The sequence below is a fragment of the Bos grunniens genome, chromosome 5 (genome assembly GCF_055505025.1).
Source record: "Bos grunniens cultivar Pamir isolate PY7600 chromosome 5, Bosgru_T2T1.0, whole genome shotgun sequence".
NCBI lineage: Eukaryota > Metazoa > Chordata > Mammalia > Artiodactyla > Bovidae > Bos > Bos grunniens.
The window spans coordinates 61,855,571-61,878,367 of NC_141169.1; the positions used below are offsets into that span (position 1 = coordinate 61,855,571).

Below are 22,797 nucleotides of genomic sequence, written 5' to 3' on the forward strand. Positions count from 1 at the left end.
TATATTTTAAGACAAGAATTTAGGATGTCTGAAATGTTTACTTGGGTATTTTCCTATTTTTCACCCTCCACCAAAGGATTTTCATTTTTGGTTATTGATATTAAACAAAACCAACAACTTACTAATTCTTTTTAACCTTAGATATTACAACTGAACTCTCAGGAGCAGAAGATCCCATATTTCTTTACCCTATAGTTTTAAACTGGTCGGTCAAAGGTGCTGTGAAAGAAGGTAGGTTACCTTGTCATACATATGTTGCTTGCTCACCTTACTGCTGAAGATCTTTTATTCCATGAATTCTGTTGTTGGCAGAAGATTTCAGGTTCTTACCCATTCAGAATAAAGCAGACTCTTGATTGTCAAGTAAGGAAAGAGACCAAAATAGGTACCTGATTTAAAATCTGAAAATGCGGAACCTTTATGTTGACTTATTTTGGCAGTAATTGATGTTGTGTTGTTATGAAGCTTACAAAAACTAGGAACTGAACAATGTGTTAGTGATTTTTAAGCTCAACTGTGAAGAAATAGCAGCATTATTGTTTATCTCAGAGTGAAATATAATAAAAATTAGGATGACTAGTTATTCTGGCAGTTATCAGCAGTATATTTACCCCCACCTAGTCGTATGTTAGGGAACTTTTAGGAAATCTTTCAAACACTGAGATATTTGGAAAATAAAAGAAATTTAGACTATAAAGGATTGTTTGATCATAGGAAAACAATAGTCTCACAACATTTACTCCTATACATTTTTAAAAAGTAAGAAATCTAGAAAGAAATGAAGGGACTTCTCTGGCAGTCCAGTGGTTAAGACTCCATGCTTCCAATGCAGGACCATGGATTTGATTCTTTGTTGAGGAACTAAGATTCCATATACTGCATGGCACGGGCCAAAAAAAAAAAAAAAAAAAGCAGATTAATAAACTTGCCTATTAGAACAAAATAACTAATAGCAGTAGTATCCTTTCAATGCCATTAACCAAGTGTATTGGTGATTATACATGAATTTCCTTGTTTTCACAGTTATGAAATTTAAGCAGAGACCTAGATTCCTGGAATTCTTTACACAAGTTATGCAAAAATGTATGCATGATGAAAAATTTCAACCTATGGTGGAGATAACAAATCCTGTCTATGACTTCTTGAAAAGGTACTGTAATATTTGTTTGATTAGCATTAACAACTTTAAAAAATGAGTAAAATTGTTCCTTAAAGATATATGGTGTGTTATGAGTTAGTCGCTCTGTTGTGTCTGCCTCTTTGTGACCCCCCTGGACTGTAGCCCACCAAGCTCCTCCATTTATAGAATTCTCCAGGCAAGAATACCGGAGTAGGTTGCCATTTCCTTCTCCCAGGTATTTTCCTGACTCAGGGATGGAACCTGGATCCATCCTGGGTCCAGGTAGATTCTTTACTATCTGAGCCACCAGGAAAGCTCTAAAAGATATATAAGATGGATGATAAAGAGAGTGGAGTCTATGCAGTTAAAACAGGCATCTAGAAGGTAGTGAGTATCTGTGTCTGGGTAAATAAATAAATACACACAAAAATATTTGTGCACCTGAACTGAGGAATAATAGAGCATGTTCTTATTTCTAGTAGGAAATAAATTATCCCTTTTGCTATTGAGACATGTTGGATGATTGAATTTCTAGGCCATTAGCATCTTTCACACAAACTTTGGGGTCCAAATATTTACTTAATTTTTTCATCCAGTTTAACTGAGATATGATTGACATGCTGCTGCTGCTGCTAAGTCACTTCAGTCGTGTCCGACTCTGTGTGACCCCTAGACGGCAGCCCACTAGACTCCCCCGTCCCTGGGATTCTCCAGGCAAGAACGCCATTTCCTTCTCCAATGCATGAAAGTGAAAAGTGAAAGTGAAGTCACTCAGTCGTTTCCGACCCTTAGTGAACCCCTGGACTGCAGCCTACCACGCTTCTCCGTCCATGGGATTTTCCAGGCAAGAGTACTGGACTGGGGTGCCAGTGCCTTCTCCAGCACTGTATAAATTTTAAGGTGGACGACATAACGATTTGGGTTATGTACATCATGAAATGATTACCACAGTGGGTTTGGTGAACATCCATCATCTCATAAAAATGCGACATTAGAAAAGCAAACCCTAAAGAAACCACCAGAAAATTACTAGAGCTAATCAATGAATATAGTAAAGTTGCAGGATATAAAATCAACACACAGAAATCCCTTGCATTCCTAATTCCGGATTAGTAGGATTCCTACTCCGGTATCCTACACTAATAATGAGAAAATAGAAAGAGAAATCAAGGAAACAATTCCATTCACCATTGCAACGAAGGAATATATCTACCTAAAGAAACTAAAGACCTATATGTATAAAACTATAAAACACTGGTGAAAGAAATCAAAGAGGACACTAATAGATGGAGAAATATACCATGTTCATGGATTGGAAGAATCAATATAGTGAAAATGGGTATACTACCCAAAGCAATCTATAGATTCAATGCAATCCCTATCAAGGTACCAATGGTATTTTTCCCAGAGCTAGACCAAATAATTTCACAATTTGTATGGAAATACAAAAAACCTTGAATAGCCAAAGCAATCTTGAGAAAGAAGAATGGAACTGGAGAAATCAAACTGCCTGACTTCAGGCTCTACTACAAAGACACAGTCGTCAAGACAGTATGGTACTGGCACAAAACAGAAGTATAAATCAATGGAACAAAATAGAAAGCCCAGAGATAAACCCACGCACCTATGGACACCTTATCATTGACAAAGGAGGCAAGAATATACAGTGGAGAAAAGACAATCTCTTTAACAAGTGGTGCTGGGAAAACTGGTTAACCACTTGTAAAAGAATGAAACTAGAACACTTTCTAACACCATACACAAAAATAAACTCAAAATGGATTAAAGATCTAAACATAAGACCAGAAACTATAAAAAATCTTAGAGGAGAACATGGGCAAAACACACTCTGACATACATCACAGCAGGATCCTCTATGACCCACCTCCCAGAATATTGGAAATAAAAGCAAAAATAAACAAATAGGATCTAATTAAAATTAAAAGGTTCTGCACAACAAAAGAAACTCTAAGCAAGGTGAAAAGACAGCCTTCAGAATGGGAGAAAATAATAGCAAAAGAAGCAACTGACAAACAACTAATCTCAAAAATATACAAGCAACTCCTGCAGCTCAATTCTAGAAAAATAAACGACCCAATCAAAAAATGGGCCAAAGAACTAAGCAGACATTTCTCCAAAGAAGACATACAGATGGCTAACAAACACATGAAAAGATGCTCAACATCACTCATTATCAGAGAAATACAAATCAAAACCACAATGAGGCACCATTTCACGCCAGTCAGAATGGCTGTGATCCAAAAGTCTACAAGCAATAAATGCTGGAGAGGGTGTGGAGAACAGGGAACCCTCTTACACTGTTGGTGGGAATGCAAACTAGTACAGCCACTATGGAGAACAGTGTGGAGATTCCTTAAAAAACTGGAAATAGAACTGCCATACGACCCAGCAATCCCACTGCTGGGCATACACACTGAGGAAACCAGAACTGAAAGAGACACGTGTACCCCAATGTTCATCGCAGCACTGTTTATAATAGCCAGGACATGGAAGCAACTTAGATGTCCATCAGCAGATGAATGGATAAGAAAGCTGTGGTACATATACACAATGGAGTATTACTCAGCCATTAAAAAGAATACATTTGAATCCGTTCTAATGAGGTGGATGAAACTGGAGCCTATTGTACAGAGTGAAGTAAGCCAGAAAGAAAAACACCAATACAGTATACTAACGCATATATATGGAATTTAGAAAGATGGTAACGACAACACTGTATGTGAGACAGCAAAAGAGACATAGATGTATAGAACAGTCTTTTGGACTCTGTGGGAGAGGGAGTGGGGGATGATTTGGGAGAATGGCATTAAAACATGTATAATACCATATAAGAAATGAATCGCCAGTCCAGGTGTGATGCAGGATACGGGAAGCTTGGGGCTGGTGCACTGGGATGACCCAGACGGATGGTATGCGGAGGGAGGTGGGAGGGGGGTTCAGGATGGGGAACACGTGTACACCCATGGTGGATGCATGTTGGTGTATGGCAAAACCAATACAATATTGTAAAGTAAAAGAAAAAAAGATTAAAAAAAAATAAAAGCAGAAAAAATTTTTTTCTTCCTTATGGTGAGAATTCTTAAGATTTACCCTCTTAAAAACTTTTATTTGTAACATGTAGCATGCATGTTAGTTATCTTTATCATGTTGTACATTACATCCCTAGTTGTTCTTTACCTTGTAACTGGAAGTTTGTGCCTTTGGGCTATCATCAGTAATTCCCCTTCCCCCTCTCTTTGATGTAGTCCCATTTGTTTACTTATGCTTTTTTTTTCTTTAAGGTGTTTACAACTTATTTTAACAGGTTAAAATGATTGCTTACTTTTGCTTTTGTTTCCCTTGCTTGAGGAGACATATCTCCAAAATATATTGCTAAAATTCATGTCAAAGAGCATACTGCCTATGTTTTCTTCTAGGAGTTTTATGGTTTCAGGTTCTTCACTTTAAGTCTTTAATCCATTTTGAGTTTATTTTTGTGTATGGTGTGGTTTTGAAGTCTGGTTTTGGCCATGTACTATGCTTTTCTAATTCTCTACAGTAGCAAGCAGTCATTCCTTGGGGTTCCCGTATGTATATGTGAATGGAGTTCCTCAAATAGAAGTAGTAAAACTTTAAAGTTAACCCTTTTATTCACTAAGCCTAAATGGCTCTCTCTGCCCCCAAGGAAAATTGTGTTTTGTGCCAACTAGTTATGAGAGACGCCAAATGAATTCAGCTTTTCTTCCAATAGTTGGGTTTTGATTTTAAAACTGGACATAGGTCTAATCTATCTCATTGTAGGAAAAACATCAGTAACACAAGATCTACTTTAAAAATGTCAAAGAGGAACATTCTCATAAAAACCTACAGGAAAATATTCTTCCTAAAATAGGCACTTCATTTATTAAAACAAAAGCTTGAAATACATGTGCTTTGTATTTTCAAAAGATGAAAGAGGAAATTGCTTTCATTACATGAAAGCAGGCCATTGTAATGAGAGAGCTGGACAGAATTAGAAAGTCCCACCAAATTAAATAAACGATAGCCAAAATGAGAACCTTGGAAGCTGTAAATAATACTCTTGATACCAAAGAAAATCAGAAGGCACTTTCAGTGTGCAGTAAAATTTGGAGGGCTGACCATGGAGGTCCAACTGAAGAAGAATAGATAATCTGAAATAGGAAAATAGAATAAGTGTTTGAGACCAGTGGTACAAAAAAGGATATGAGTTTGGAGATTGAACAGTATAAGTGAGTTCAAGTCAAAGGTAATGATTTCAACATTTAAGCCTGGGCAGATGTTCTAGGATGTTCTTCAAGTCAAAAAATACAGAGGAGGGGCAGAAGTAAGTCCTTGATCTCTACTTTGTTAGTAATATCTATTTTCTTTTTGTATTTGTATGCTTGACATATTTTTGCATGAAGAAACTTTTTTTCTACTTCAACAGACAAATATGCAGCAATGTTTTCTTCCAACTTTTTAGTTTCACAGTTTAGATTTAGTGTTTTAATCCATATGGAATTTATTTTGGTGTAAGGATTTAGATTAAACTTTAGGGTTTTTTCTTTTAAAATTTTAATTATTTGTCTTGGGAACATTTAAAAGTAATCTCTTTGTTACTTATTTTTAATGCTAACTTTTCACATTGTTGATTCTATTAATAATGCTTATAAATCACAATGAAGATATTCAATGAATTTTTATGTTCTACATAACAAAAAATAAAAGTATATGGAAATAACTGATGAAAAGAAGGCTAATTTGATAGAAAATAATGATATTGAGAGTTAAACATGATACTTAAAAAGAGATAAGGACATAGAAAATGTATATAACTAATAAGATTAATTTAATATATATAGCCAACTGAGACTAAACACCCTTTATATTATAGCACTTATTAAATTTTAGAAAAGTAATTTTTAAACTGCAAAATAAATCTCAGTAGACCACCTAGTCTAAAATTTGTAAAGATCACATTCGTACAATGCAATTCATACAGTACAACTGAAATATTATAACAAAATGATGACTGGTATATATAATTATATATAACTATCAGATCAGATCAGATCAGATCAGTTGCTCAGTCGTGTCTGACTCTTTGCGACCCCATGAATTGCAGCACGCCAGGCCTCCCTGTCCATCACCAACTCCCGGAGTTCACCCAGACTCATGTCCATCGAGTCAGTGATGCCATCCAGCCATCTCATCCTCTGTCATCCCCTTCTCCTCTTGCCCCCATTCTCTCCCAGCTAAATCTAAAAGTATAGAGCATGAAAATCATGCTAGTGAGAAGTCCAATATCAAATGTATTCAAAGCAGTAAAAACAAATTTTTAGCTTTAGAAGCTTCTGTTACTTACTAAAAGAGTAAAATAAAATTAAATTAGCTTTTATTGAACTCGAGAAATTGGTAAAATAACAAAATAAATCTAAGACAGTAGAAGAAATAGAATAAGTTGAAATTAATCAATTATAAATTGGTTTTAAAATAGTCCAATGGTAACTGCTAGGTTTAGTCTTTGAAGATATGAATAAATTAGGTAATTTTCTGGCCAACAAAATAAGAAAAAGTGAAATGTAAGTAATCCAAAGAGAAAATAGTCATAAATTTGGAAGTTGTTAAATTTTAGAAAACAATGTATGTAATTTAACATGAATCAGTTTGAAAATCTAACTTAGAGTGATGATTATCTGGAAAATTTTTAATTATATGAGTTTATTGAAGCAGTAAAAAATTTGGAGAGATCATATTTCAATGCCATTCACATATGAAACGAGTCGCAAGTCCAGATTCGATGCATGATACTAGATGCTTGGGGCTGGTGCACTGGGACGACCCAGAGGGATGGTAGGGGGAGGGAGGAGGGAGGAGGGTTCAGGATGGGGAACACATGTATGCCTGTGGCAGATTCATTTCGATATATGGCAGAACCAATACAATATTGTAAAGTTTAAAAATAAAATTAAAAAAAATTTGGAGAGATCAAAAACTTTTTAAGCAAGTTCTCTCATAGGAACAAATAATTTTGTTTTACATAAAGCTACTTCAGGGCTTCCCAGGTGGCCCAGTGGCAAAGAATCTACCTGCCAATGCAGGAAACACAGGAGATCTCGGATTTGATCCCTGGGTGGGAAGATCCCCTGGAGTAGGAAATGCTGACCCACTCCAGTATTCTTGCCTGAAGAATTCCATGAACAGAGGAGCTTGACAGGGTACATTACAGTCCATGGGGTCACAAAGAGTAGGACATGACTGAGCACACACACACTTCAGAGTGTAGTTATAGTTTCCTTGTAAATTTTTACAGCAGGCTCTGATAACACATGTGTAAAAAGAGAATAAAAAAGTAGAAAATTAGGGGTTGACTTTATTTAGAAATATACAAAATCAAAATAAAACACTAGCTTATAAATTTAGCTGTGAGAATGTAGATTTTGTTCTCAATATATCATAAGAAGTCTAAATATAATTATCACTAGTAGTCAAAGGAGTCTTTTGTGCTGAAAAGTCATATCATGAAGTTCAGCAACAGCAATTCCTAGCAAATCAGGATTAGAAGAAGATTTTCTGTTAAAATATGCAGGACCACACAGAAACCTATTATTCCTCCTATCTTTTATTAAAAAATATCATTTTGAACATTATTGGCAGTGCTTTAAAGTAAGAAATAGAAATTAGGATTAGAATTCATGTGATTATCATATGATAGGGTCCCCAAAATGTTTGCCAAGTGAATTCCAAGGTGAAGTACTCGGAAAATAGAAGGATTGATATCTGCAAGTTATTATTATTTTTAACTTAACAAGTTAACTAAAAACTATCAGAACTAACAACAGAATTCCATAGGATGGGTAGATGCAAAATCAATGCTTTGCTATGTCAACTAGAAAGTATAATGGAAAAACAATTCTGTTGTTGTGAAGTACAGGATTAAGTTTATCAGAAATTGTGAGGGGATTTAGGCTAATATAAAAAAGACCAACATCTTTTCTAAGAGGTATTAAAAAATGACTGGAATAAATGGAGAGAAATAGTACATTACTTGATGAGCAGATGGAATATTGTAAAGATTTCTATTATTCTCAAATTAACTTGTTGGTTTAATGCAATTCCAATCAGATTAGTTTGTATGGAATGGGCTAGAGTAATGAAATATATTTAAAGAATAAAAAAGGGTAAAAAGAGAGGCTTTTCTGTCGAATAAAGTATAACAGAGTTGTGTTTATGAATTAATAGGCAGACAGTCATTGGAAATCAATGTTTTGGGTCAGAAGCAGGCATGACGTATGTAACCAAAACAATGAATAAGCCATGAAATCAAAGATCAATAACATTGATTATATGAAAGTTTAGAAATATTATTTTTCATAACACACCATCAGCAAAATAGAAAGCAGTCAGAGCTAGGAGAAAGCATTCTATGAAGAGGTGGAGAAGTGGAGGAGTTTACTCAGTGGAAGAGCATTCTGCAGAGCATGGAGGAGATTGCTGACAGGTTTGGGAAGATGGTGCTCCATAACCTCCTCTTCTTTCCAGCTTTTTCTGGAATAACAGCCACAAAAGCATTCTGGTGGGGTGGGAGAGATAGGAGGTAGAGGAGAGACCAGGCTGGTTGGAAAACAGCAGGCAACTAGGCTCAGAATGTAAGTAGCAGAGCACAGAAGGGATTCCCAAGTCTCCCTCTGATCAATGGTCCAAGCTTTGTGTTATAGTTCAGGCAGACAAAACATTTGCCAAAATGAATGCCAGCTAGGGGAAAGGGAGGACATTTAATATTGTTGGACATTGGCATCCATTCTGCATCTAGGCATTCAGCCAACCATGGATCAGAAATATTCGAAAAAAATTCCTGAAAGTTCCAAAAAGTAAAACTTGAATTTGCCACACTCCTGTCAACTTTGTACATAATATTTATGTTGTATTTACAGTTATTTATACAGAACTGAACTGATACAGAATTTGCATTGCAACTTAAATGATTTAAAGAGATGATTTAAACTGTATAGGAGGATATGTGCGGAGAAGGCAATGGCACCCCACTCCAGTACTCTTGCCTGGAAAATCCCGTGGATGGAGGAGCCTGGTAGGCTGCAGTCCATGGGGTCGCTAAGAGTTGGACACGACTGAGCGACTTCACTTTCACTTTTTCACTTTCATGCATTGGAGAAGGAAATGGCAACCCACTCCAGTGTTCTTGCCTGGAGAATCCCAGGGATGGGGGAGCCTGGTGGGCTGACGTCTATGGAGTTGCACAGAGTCGGACACGACTGAAGTGACTTAGCAGCAGCAACAGGAGGATATGTGTAGGTTATATGTAAATAGTATGCCATTTTATATAAAGACTTGTGCCTCCTTGACTTGGTATCTGAGAGGGTCCTGGAACCAAGCCCCTGCAGATCCCCATGGATGAGTGTAGTAATCTAAAATGCTTAGCTCCTGTTGATGTCCGAAGGTGGTAGTGGCTGGGAGCTTGCACATGGTAGAACTAAAGGGACTGAATCTGTTGGAAGCAAGATATCCTGTTTAGGGTCACTTGGTTTGAAAGGAAAGTGTTCACTTTTTTTTTTCCCAGTTCGATTCTATTTGTTCTATATCATATCGATACTTCAGCTCTCATCACATTTGATGCTATGATTTACATTTTGCTCTTTTGAGAGGCCAGCTATTCCTTGATGGGACTGGGAGTATCACAGTCTCATTTATGCATGGAATGCAACCAATTTTGGAAATGCTTCTAGAATAATTTCAGTGACAATACTCATTAAAAATTTATTACTTTGGGGTAGTTTTGCAAATTTTTGCATATCCTTTTAACTGACTTTATCTTTTTGTAATAGGAGGAATGAGTCCCTTCTTGGAATAAAAAAACTGAAATACAAGGATACTTTGTCTAAAAAGGTCATCAAACCTGTGAAGAAGTACAGAGCTGCAGTAGTGGAGATTGGAAAAGTAAGTTTCATGTAAATTTTGAATTTTCAGTTAGTGAACTTAAGAGATTCATGTATCTAGAGATGGTTGGCTGCACTATAATTTATTATAATATTAAACAGAAGGTAATACCAACAAGCATAAACTTATAATTATACAATATATTTTAATTCTTAAGTTATATGGATATTTTTATAATCTTTTATCTACAGTGGTACTTCTGTTACTTTTGATAAATAATTTTAATTGAAGGGCATAAAGAAATCACTGTTTTAATGTCAAGAGGTAAGCATTAGAATACAAGTAAATTATGTTGTACTCAGATTTGTGTTCAGATTTTAATTTGTAACATTTTTGTTATCTCCTGTGTTAAGACTACAGAAATGAAGCAAAAAAAAAAAGCTAAAAGAAAGGAAACTCTAAGAGAATTTTTGAATAAAAATCCCTTTATTTCTGAAATGCCGGAGCATGAAAGGTATTGATTGATTAATTAATTAAATGTTCACTTGAGGGTTACATGTGTTGCGCATTATTTTAGGCACCAGGGATACACTGGTAGACACAACAGATAGGATCACTGCCATCAGTGAGCTTACATACTACTAAAAGGAACATAAAATAAACAAACATACAAATAAGCAAGAAAATTGAAAATTTTGATAAATTTTATAGAATAAATGAACAGGATGATATACTAGAGAGTAACTGTCCTGGGGTAGAGCTGGTGGCTGCAGTAAATTAGATTAAGAGTGGCCAGGATGTCAAACTGGTAAATTACTTCTAAGTAGTGGCCAATGGTGTTCTTGTTTCTAAAACTAAAACTATAATACTTATTGGGCTTCCCTTGTGGCTCAGCTAGTAAAGAATCCACCTGCAATGCGGGAGACCTGGGTTCGATTCCTGGGTTGGGAAGATCCCTTGGAGAAGGGAAAGGCTACCCACTCCATTATTCTGGCCTGGAGAATTCCATGCCGTGGGATTGCAGAGTGGGACATGACTGAGCGACTTTCACTTTCGTAATGCTGTGGTATGTTTAGCTTTTGTTGTTATGAGCACACAGTTTTGATTCTTTATATCGTTTACTTTCATTATGTAATGTCTTCCTTTACCTGCTTAGTGATTTTGATTGTAATGTTCAGCATATAAATATTAATGAAACCACTCTCATTTTCTTTTTGTTTGCATTTGCCTCACAGTCTGTTTGATTATTCCTTCATTTTCTTTATTTAAATTATGGTATAATTTAAGTGAGTATAGAAAATGATATAAAAAATGAACATGTACTCAATATGCAATGTGCCATATGAAACATTTGGAATGCATTTCTGTCCCCCCTCTATCCCAGTAGTAATATTATCCAAAACCTAGCATTTATCATGCTTATGACTGGCTTTATACTTCAATTATATATATGTGTATGCCCCTAAAGAACATGTGGTGTTATTTTTTACAATTTGTTTTGCCAATATGCTCTTATACCTCAATATTATGTTTGCGAGATTTTTTTCATATTGATTATATATAAGTCCAGTCCACATTTCCATTATGTAAACAGTGCTACAAAGGACATTCTTGTATACATCTCCACATGCACATTTGAGAGTTTCTGGGGTAAATACTTAGGACTGTAGTTTCCAGGATATGAACATTTTAACATTTCTAGATATTGCTAAATTGCTTTAAAATTTTCATCAGTGGTGTGTCAGGTTTCCATTATTCAGCATCTTCCCTCATACTTACTATTAGTATCAAATTTTCAAATTTTTGTGGACCTATGAGCTGTGAATTTTTATTTCTTTGATTATGAATGAGTTTAGGCAGCTTTTCATATTTGTTTAAACCCTAGAGTTTTTCTATTCTCAAGACTGCTTGTTTAGATCCTTTTGCTCATTTACAACTTTTGTTTTCTCATTTATTTTTAAAGGTTTGGATACTAATGCTTTTCCCAGATGTCATTCATCCATTTGCATTTTAAAGGTCTTCTTTTTTAAATTAAAAGTTGTAATTGTTAATGGGATCAAAGGTATCAGCATTTCATTTTATTATTTTTAAAATTTTTTCTGAGTAAAATATTTTCTTTTTCAATGTAAATATTTGATTTTACAATTGAGAATTTCATCCAACTTGAATAAATTTTTGTGAATGGTGAGAGGAAGAGTCTCTCTCTCCTCTTTTTTTTAAAGTTTCATTATACCCAATTGAATAACTCTTTTTACTGAGTAGTCTATTCTTTCATTTTTGTCATTTAGCAAGTTGTCATATGTATCAAATTTAGGAAATTGTCTGATTTCTTGTTTTCTAAAAATTTTCTTCTGAATTGTGTTTAGTTTTGCTAAATATTTCTCCACTGAGATTTTTTTCTTTTTTAATCTGTGCAGTCAAATTACATTAATATGTAAATGTTAAACTATGTGCAGTGTCTTTGTCTCATACCTTTGACTCCAATGGGGTGTCTTCCAAAACCAACCACTTCTCAGGGAGTTGGGACAAGAGAGTGGAATAGAAGGACCTTGGGCTCACCTCACTCGAGCACACCAAAATCACAACTGCAGAACAACCATCAATAAATAAAACTGGAAACTGCCCCCAAAAGATATCCTATATCCAAAGATGCAAAACCAACCAATTCTCTGACTGCAACTGAGAGAACTGAGAGACCCCCATACACCCTTCACCTAGTTTTCTCCTAGTGGTAATACCTTGCAGAACTATAGCCTAAAAATTCAACTCAGTTCTATCTACCTGGAGACAGCCTTAGTCCCACAAGTTAAAGGACCCTGCCCCACTTGTGGTGCCAGCCACAAATAGGATGGCCAGGTACACACATTTCTGTTGAGTCTATTCCAAGTAGGGGGTTCCCATAACTCCTCTTCCCCTCATTCAGGTCAGTAATTTGCTAGAATGGCTCACAGAATTCAGGAAAATATTTTACTTATGTTTACTGGTTTATAATGGATGCAAATGATCAGCCAGATGAAGGAGTTCGTAAGATGATGTCTGGAAGGGTCCTGAGCACAGGAGCCTTTGTCTCTACGGAGTTGTGATGTGTCACTCTCCCAGCACGTGGATGTGTTCACCAAACTGGAGGCCCTCTGAACTTCATTGTTAATAGGTTTTTTTAAAAACCTAGTCTGCAGTTACTCTCTCCAGAGACTGGGGGTTGAGACTGAAAGTTCCACTTACTCATCATGTGTTTGATTTTTCTAGTGACCAACCTCTATGCTGAGGCTCTCTAACAGCCCAACCCTGAGTCACCTTACTAGACTCAGGTGTATTCCAAAGGAGTGCATCATGAATAACAGGAGATTCCTGTCACTCAGGAAACTCCAAGTTTTAGGAGCTCTATACCTGAAATAAAAGACAAAGACCAAATATATATATTTTATTATAGCATTCTAGGTCTGCCCACATGCATTCATTTTTTTTACCTACTGATTCAACTTTTTTAAGATGAATAGCCAATTTGAGTCTGTGATTTTTGTTTTAGTTCTTTTTGATGAATTCTATTTTTTAGGAGATTATCCATTTTACCAAATTTTCAAAGTTATTCATAAAACGTTATTATGTTTTCATGTTATCCTTTGAATCTCTGCTATATCTACAGTTGCACACTGTTTCATTCCTAACTTCATTAATTTTTGTCTTCTCTCATATTTTTGTGATTTATCTTGCCAGAGGTTTGTCTATTTTCCCCCCATTTTTTCAAAGAGCCAAATTTTGTCTTTGTCAGTCCTCTTTATTGTGTTTATCTTCCTTTCCCTTAATTTTTGCTTTTATACTTATTACTTCCCAGTTCCTTTTTTAAAACAGGTTCACTGAGACTTAAGGCAAAAAAAGAAAAAATGAGTTTTCCTTCTACTCTCCTAAATTCTTCAGCTGGAACTTGGTAAAATTAGACTAACAGAAGAGTGATGAACAAGAGAAAAACAGCAGGGGTTTATTAACATATGCTTATGCATGGGAGAACTCAGTGATGAGTAACTCAAAGGGGTGGTTAGGATTTGGGCTTAGGGCATCTTCAAAAGGACAATGAATTTACAGTAGAATGACCAGGGGTGTAGGCTTTCAAGGGCAACAAACTGTGGTAGAAATATGAGAGAAAACAAATGGAGTAAGACTTGTTTGGGCAGGTCCATCTAGGTGCTGTTTTTCCCTCTTCATAGTCATAAAATTTCCCAGGAGAGGAGTTTTATGGCATTCTTCATATTTTTCAGAAGTTTCTATTTTCCCTTAGATAAGGGCATCTCCAAGAAGGCATCCTTCTGCATCTACTGATTTTCATTTACCTCCAGCTCAAAATAATCCTAACGCGAAAGCGAGAGCTTTCACCATCCTACCCTCTCTAGCAGGGAAGATGCCTCTGGTTCAGTCACTCTCCTTGGCTTCTTGAAGTGACTTAACCATCTCACATGGAAAGATCCCCTGGAGAAGGAAATGGCAACCCACTCTAGTATTCTTGCCTGGAAAATCCCATGGATGGAGGAGCCTGACGGGCTACAGTCCACGGGGTCACAAAGAGTCAGACACGACTGAGCGAATTCACTTTCACAACCATCTCACACAAGAAAAAGATTGACTTTTATTTTGGAAATTATAGTTTTAATTTTTAGGGTTGAGGTATTTAAAACATTTCTGTTTGGAAATCACATGACATTACCAAGACAACCAAGTGAAGTGAAGTGAAGTGAAAGTTGCTCAGTCGTGTCCAACTCTTTGTGACCCCATGGACTGTAGTCCATGGAATTCTCCAGGCCAGAATTCTGGAGTGGGTAGCCTTTCCCTTCTCCAGGGAATCTTCCCAACCCAGGGATTGAACCCAGGTCTCTCACATTGCAGACAGATTCTTTATTAGCTGAAGTGCAAGGAAAGCCCAAGAATACTGGAGTAGGTAGCCTATCCCTTCTCCAGCAGATCTTCCTGACCCAGGAATTGAACTGGGGTCTCCTGCATTGCAGGTAGATTCTTTACCAACTGAGCTATCAGAGAAGCTAACCAAAGATAACCAAACAACAGCAAAAGCTCAGAAAACCTTGGATTCAAAGGAAGTCAGTCACCAACGAATACAGAATAACTCCACACTGAATGATAATATCAACACTGCATGTCAAAAATAGTTTCCTTCCTTCCTTTATTCTCTAGAATATCTGTCCTTCCAGTGCAGCAAGGTCTACCTTTCTTCCTTCCTTCCTTGCATCCATCCATCCCTATTTCCCTTCCTTTATTTCTGTGTGTGTGTGTTGACTCAGATTCATACTTGTTAACTTTCAAAGTGAGCAAGATTCTTTAACTTACAAATTGAGATCTTTTTCCCCCCCTTTTTCAGTATAAATCAGGTAGAATGAGGCAGCAACATCATCAACTGTTTTAAAAAAACAGATTAAGTATTTTGAAGAAATAAAGTCATGCCATATAAACAATTATGTAACTATGAAATTAGATGGGCTACTTTGAGATTTTGATAGAAATAATTTGAAACAAATTGAATATGTATTATCCTTAAAATCTGAACTATTAGCCAAAACTTGAGATTTTAGTGTTTTTCAGAGCACATTGGGTATGGATGTATGAAGTTATTGCATGTAGAGTTGACTGATGTTTTATTTCCTCTGTAATCTAGATAGTGATAGGAAAAATTTGGCTCCATTGTTTTTCTTTTCCTTAAGGAAAAGAACAGAGAAATGATTTTCTTGTTTAATATTGAAGTTAGTTGATGAATGTGAACATTACCTTATAATTTGGTTGTCTAATCTCAGTGGTCTTTCGGTGACGGAAAAGAAAAGCTGTTTGGTTTGGGCCTAGGACACAGACAGCAGAGAGAATCGAAGGCAATTTGTAGTGTCCTTGTCCTCAGTGTTTACCCTCATGCCTTCTTCATTGTCCTGGTTCACATTTTTAGCACTAAGGAGATGACAAATAAGCCAGACACATTTGCATAAGGACAGTCAAGTGATTTCTTGCTGTATTTTGTACAGACAGGGATTATTCTTTGTTATAAAATGTCTAAAAGTTCTTGTAATTGCAAAACTTCTTTTTCCCTCTACAGAAATAAGAGAGCTGATGTTCGAAAAGTAGCACATCGATTCCTGGTGGAAAACTTGAATCCTTTAATATTAAGTTATGTTAAAAAGAAGAGGTTCCATCAAATATTTCTTGAGGAGATGCCCTGGAAAGCTCAGATGAATCTGTATCTGGCAAGCGCACACTTCAACTTGCTTTTAACAAAGCTAGGGGAACGTACAAAGATAAAATTTGGTTCTTCACCGATAATGGTCAGGTATAGTATATTATCAATGAATACTGTTTTAGTCTCAGAAACATGGATAGTGTTTGTATGTTCAGGGCTCCAATGCTGATGATAACTTTGGTATATTTAAAAATTTCTTATCTCAGAATCTTTCCCAAACAAGTGCTGGATATAAGTACTAATTTACATACATTTGAATATGTTATTCAATATAGCTTTCAGGGAAAGGAGAAAGTGAATTTTCCAAGAGAAGTTTAATATTAATTGTACCTCTCCATGCTCAGTCTCTCAGTTGTGTCTGATTCTTTGCTACCCTATGGACTATAGCCTGTCAGGCTCCTCTGTCCATGGAATTTTCCAGGCAAAAATACTGGAGTGAGTTGACATTTACTTATCCAGGAGATCTTCCCAACCCAGGGATCGAACCTGCATCTTCTGCATTGCAGGCAGATGCTTTTACCACTGAGCCACCAGGGATCCCCCTAACTGTATAGTAACCAAAATATTAGTAGGCCTTAGGCAAATCTCTGTTTCATTAGAGGTATATTTTAAGCCTCCATAAACACAGGTCATACTTTCTTATATAATTTATACTTTCTGTCATTAACTCAAAAGATATTTTCCAGTTCTTGTTTATTTTTGGTTAAAGTGTTAGAGGAGATAAAATGGGAGGTAAAAATATAAGATAAATACATAATACAGAATACCATGTAACCAGAGTAACTTTATGTAACCAGAGTTTTTCATTTAAAAAAACTACTCATTGAAGGAATTTCCTAAAGTCTGGTTATTAGTACTGCATGCATTCACTGCACAGGGCAGGGGTTTGATCCTAGTCAGAGAACTAAGATCCAACAAATTGCATGTGGTGGTGGTTTAGTGGCCAAGTTGTGTCCGACTGTTTGTGACTCCATGGACTATAGCCCACCAGGCTCCTCTGTCCATGGCAAGAATACTGGAGTGGGCACAGAATATTGGAGTGGGTTGCCATTTCCTTCTCCAGGGGATCTTCCCAATCCAAGGATCGAACCTGTGTCTCCTGCTTGACAGGCAGACTCTTTACCGCTGAGCTACCTGGGAAGTTCAGCGCAGCCAAAACCAAAACAAAACCCTCATTGAGCACTTATTAGAAACAAGGTACTGAGGTAGGCATGAGGTGCATTCTGAGATGAAAAGGATCTACAAGTTGGAATCTGGTAGAGTGGCTCATAAATGTTCACAAATAATAGTCAATTAAGGTAAAAGGTGAACTACACCTTTTAGGTATAAAGTATTTGTACCTGGGAAGGAGGCTTTCTACTGGCTGAGACTACCAGAAGAGGTTTCACGGGAGAAGCTACTTGGCCTGGGTCCTGATGGACAGGCAAGATTTTAAAATATGCAGGTAGAGAAACAAGCTTTCCGGAATGATGGAAGAACGAGTCACAGCCCAGGTAGGAAACTCAGGACAGGAGCCCCTAGTGGTCTGACCAGAGTCTAGGGCATCTGAAAATGAGTGGTCAGAAATGATCGGAAGAGAATGTCGGTACCAGAACATGGATAGTCTTAACTGTCTATAAATCTGAATTTTAATTTATGTACCATTTTAAGGTTTTTTTTTAAACAGGGCTATGATAAGAAATTTTTCTGATAGCAAAATACTGGATGGATTGGAGGAAGGAGAGACTGATGATAGGGATATGAATTAAGAGGGTATTTATTTCAGTAATCCAGTGATAAAATATGCAGGTTGAAATCTGCAAGGAACTTGAACTCAGTTTCTGTTTCTCCAGAGTTTTGGTTAAAATAAAATTCTGGTCTATGTGGACTAGACCAAGTTAGCATTTAGGAAGTACTTAGATTTCTTGACAGAGAAAACTTTCAGCAAAGTGACCCATTTTTGAGGCTCTGAAAGGGAAAACAGTTCAGATCAGATGGGCTTCCTTACTATCCTCTGGACATGGAGAACTCTTCTTCTCTGGCTGTCCAATCACACAATGACTGAAAGGCTCAGATGGTAAAGAATCTGCCTGCAATGTGGGAGACCCAGGTTCAATCCCTGGGTTGGGAAGATCCTCTGGAAAAGGAAATGGCTACCCACTCTAGTATTCTTGCCTGAAGAGTTCCATGGACAGAGGAGCCTAGTGGAGTACAGTCCATGGGGTTGCAAAGAGTTGGACACAACTCAGTGACTTTCACTCCCTCACGTTTGAATCAGGGTAACTTGGCGCTAAATCCAATTTCATTGGAACATTTATTTATTTATTTAGTATTTGACAGAATTCAATTTTGCTTCTATTGTTTTTTCAATGAGTTTTTTTCCCTTTGCAGTTTCCGATCATGTGACCCTACTATGTTCTCACTGTATAATTCAGGAACAGTATTACCAACAGGAAGAATGACTCTAGAAAACTATAAAGTGATGCTTGATTTCCTTCTTACAGCTAAAAAAAGAAAGGCTCACTTACCATCAGGTAAAATAAATACGTTATATACTATCAAATTGTCTTTAGATATTTTTATATTGAATTTTCTCCTACCCCAATTTGCCAGTTCAACAAATATAATGTTCTTTAAAAAATATTCATAGCCTTCAGTGGCCAAAGTAAGTGAAAACTTACTCTCAGGTGATGAAGGCTTGGATGAGGCAAAGTTGGTGAAGATGGAGAAACACAAACAGAAAGAATGCCTTTTGGAGGCAGAACTTATGGGATCCACTCAGAACCTGTACTGAGTATCGATGATATACCGTGCCTGGTTCTAGGCCCTTTGTGTATTCACTCACTGGGTCATTCAACAAATGTTAGCCCTGCCTGCTCTCACATGTTCAATCCCTGGGTGGGGAAGATCCCCTGGAGGATGAAATGGTAACCCACTCCAGTATCTATGCCTGGAGAATCCCATGGACAGAGGAACCTAGTGTACTACAGTTTATGGGGTCGCAAAGAATCGGACATGACTGAAGCGACTGAACATGCACGCAAGTTTCAGGTAAAATTCCACCAAATATACTGCTGCAAGCAGGCATGACTTTCTAGTTGTACTCAGGATCTTGCCTTAGGATCTTCAGTCGACACCTTCCATGAAAGTTTACTCCAAGATGAATGAGATAATATTCTAATGGTAGGACCAGCCAATACTCTCTTCTGGTCAGGTGACAAGGGCTCCCAAGAGGTGGAGAGATGTATGTGAGCAGGGCTCTCTGTTTGGGTGTTGCACTGATGACACTATTCCTGAGTAATCACTTACCTTGAATACCACTCATTTCACGAGCAAACATTTATCTCCAATATCTTTATGTTATTGCAAACCCTCTTATATAGATTTTTAAAAAATGACACTTTAAATGCTGTTTGGCTTATGGCGGGACAAAGTATTTCATATGCTGGTTAACTTTCCCAGGAGTTTTGATTCGTATTTGAGGTACTTGACATGTTTTTAATTTCTTCTGGGGTATAGTTTTACTGGTACCTACATGTCATTCTATGACTATTAAAGTATTTAAAAGTAAATTCCCTAGACATAGAAAGAGTCCGAGTTTTCATATGTAGACTACTATATATATATATGTATATATTTTCTTGAGTTTTCTTTTCAACTAGCTCCCTAAGACCTCCTATGAAATTTACAATAGATTCTGCAATTGAGACTTAGCGTTTAATGCAGAGTTCTAATAAGAGAATGTTTGTGGCAGAAGTCCTCCGTGGTTTTTATAGCACAGCAACGGGAGGATGAGTGAGCAGGGCTGCTGCACTGCCTAACTGCAGGGGATCCTCCTCATCTTCCAGTGTATGTGTCCAGGGAATAGCCTGTTTGGAGGGAAGTTAGGATCCTGTCATTCTTCTCCCCTGAAACATGACATTCCTACCTCTGCTTCATTCCTTTGGCCAATCATTTTTGCCTGAAATGCTCTCCATACTCTTCCCCCACAGCTAAATCATGATTCACCCTTAAGAGCTAATCTAAGCACCTCCTTCTCTGGAAACTTTCCCTGGTTCATCGCATCCATAACAATTTTCTCCTTTCTCCAAACTAATGTAGCAGTTGTTATCTGAATTATTTATTTGATGCTAGTCACCTATTGTGTTTTCTGAAGCTTAACTCTCTACTTTCAATAACTTTATACTTTATTTTTATACTGTAGATGCTGAAGAATTTTTGGCATTTCTTAATTCCAAAATGAGTGGTGAAAATGTTTCCAAGACCCAAACGGTTTATGAATCAGACTCTCAGTCGGGACTTAGCAGTAAAGAAAAGGATCGATCTGCAAATGTGGGTCTCTTGGATCATTTTATGAAAATCTTTTTATATTGCAGGAGAGCAATGGTAAGTTGGTCCTTCTTCGAATCTCAGCCCATGAATTTGGGCATGTGTGATATATTTATTTCCTTATTATTCATAATTTTGATTTCAACAGTGAGACTAAACTTGCTGGATTTTGTATCAATCATCCGTGAGGCTTGCCACAGCACTGAGGTCTCAGTAGTAGAGTGGTAGAGTTGTGAGGGAGATGGTGAACCCCTTTTGTCATTAGTCATCCAATCATCCAGAGCTGAGGTGCCCTTTGTCCTTGTCTACAAAGTCTCCTTGAATATTCAGACACCCCTCTGCTGCTTTCTAGCCACACCTGGAACATGGGCTTCTCCAGTGAGACCAGGGGTTCCTCTTTAGACTGTTGCTCCCTCCTGGGCAGCACATGCTCCTTTCTCTCCTCTAGGAAAGGGGAATATCTTTCTAGGTATAGGAAAGCCCTAACCCTTCCCCCGACCTGCTTCTACAGGCTACTTGTGTCTTCTCTCAACTGCTTTTCTCTTTTTCCTTCTTAAATGTTATCTGATAGATTATTAAACTCAGAATAGGAATTAACTACAAAGAAATTAATTTCCTTTTTCTCATAGCAAGAAGCGGAGGTACGTCAAACTTCTCAAGAGATGAGAAGAAATCTATCCTTTCTGGACAAGAAAAAAAGACTTAAGTTCCCATATTTCTTCATGGAGTAGAGAGTGACTTTCTAAAATATGTAAAGTCATCTCACATCATCTCCCATGGGCGTTAACAATGCATCCCATCCTCCTTTCTAGCAGCTTTAGGGCTTGGAGGGTCTGGGTCCTACTTACCTCTCAGAACTCAGCTCCTCTCTCCCTGGTGCAGTCTACTCTCCCCTCTGTGGTTCTGAAAGCACTAAGTGTGCTTTAGAACCTCCCTCTTCAGTCCTCAGGCTCACTATCCATACTTTGCACCTCCTGTTCCCTCAGCCCCAAAGGCCCTTCTCCTCCCGATAACCCCACCCTCTCCTTCACATGAGTTGTTCCACTCAGCATTCTGGGCTCTGCTCATATGTCACCTCCTTAGAGAGGACTTCTCTCCTGACCACCCTGTCCTCTCACCCTTACCAGGGTGAGTAGTTTCTACTTTAATTTCCTTTATAACACTTACCATTCCCTGAAATTGTACTTTGATATGTCTGCTTAATAGTGTTGGATTTTCCTAATCAAAAGCAGCACAAGGTCAGGCGCAGTTTCCCTTGCTCACTGAGACATTCCCGGCACTTAGAACAATGGGCATGTTGGAGTCCTAGCTCATCATTTAGTGGAGTCATAACCCAGGGCAAGTTAGCCCCATGCCTTCATTTCCTCATCTGTAAAATGAGAATACTAGTGCATACTTTCTTCATAGGAGTTGTTATATAGAATGTTATATTAGAATATAAATGTCTTACCATGGTGTTTAGCACTGTAAGTAGCATATAACAAATTTTATTACTGACTTAGAATATTAGCAGAGATGTGAAGTCACTCAGAGATCTGTAACTTTGGCATCTTTTGAATGCTGTGCTTGTCTTAGGTTCTTGCTCATCGTGGTGGCTATTGGACTCTGCTTCAGAACTGCTGTCGGGCCCTTTGGAACTTTACTCAGGAGCTACAAATACTGCATAAACAAGCAGTGGATCTGTATAAGACATTTCCTATTAGCCAGGATAGTTTCCTCTGTATCTCTGTTTTACCATTCTATTTGGGAGCAGAATTACTTATTGACATGTTAATAGAACTACAGAATACTGATTCTATTAAGGTAAGAGTATTTGGGCAATTCTCTTTATTGTAGTTGATTAACAATTTTTTTGTGTGTGTGTACCATACAGCTTGGGATAAGTAGAAATTTTATATTTTGCTTGAGTTGTTTTTTGGTTTGTCTTAATTTTATTTGCTTTGTTGTTTGGTTCACAGTATATAATGTGCACTGATGTTAATTACAAATATCTGCCTGAAAATCAGTTTCTTAAATGGAAAAGAAAGTAGCATTTATTGAGCTCCAGCTTCTACAGAAACTAACCAAAGTACATTTAATCTTCATGGCAATCATTTGACAGAGAAAAAACAGACCCTAAAACAGATCATGTAGCTTGTTGATTGATACTTGTTTTAGTCCCTGTTCTGTTTCTCTAGATGTAGAATTTGCAGCCATTTCAAATCTACCACACGGTAGTTTAAAGCATGAAAATAAAACTGAAAAAAAAAGC

At 37.1% G+C, this 22,797-nt stretch overlaps 1 protein-coding gene across 5 annotated transcripts in view; it reads left to right on the plus strand.

The window, feature by feature from the left end:
• Window positions 1-22,797, plus strand: part of CFAP54 (cilia and flagella associated protein 54) — a 303,678-nt gene that overhangs the window by 115,161 nt on the left and 165,720 nt on the right. For all 5 annotated transcript variants that reach the window (XR_015163949.1, XR_015163948.1, XM_086400813.1 and 2 more), the window contains 8 exons: window positions 142-231; window positions 1,024-1,150; window positions 9,964-10,075; window positions 10,429-10,529; window positions 16,098-16,328; window positions 18,609-18,751; window positions 20,422-20,603; window positions 22,122-22,349. Coding sequence is in view for 3 of the 5 variants with exons in the window: in XM_086400813.1 (XP_086256939.1) it covers window positions 142-231; window positions 1,024-1,150; window positions 9,964-10,075; window positions 10,429-10,529; window positions 16,098-16,328; window positions 18,609-18,751; window positions 20,422-20,603; window positions 22,122-22,349 (1,214 nt within the window). In the remaining 2 variants the exon portion in view is untranslated. The remainder of the gene's footprint in view (window positions 1-141; window positions 232-1,023; window positions 1,151-9,963; window positions 10,076-10,428; window positions 10,530-16,097; window positions 16,329-18,608; window positions 18,752-20,421; window positions 20,604-22,121; window positions 22,350-22,797) is intronic.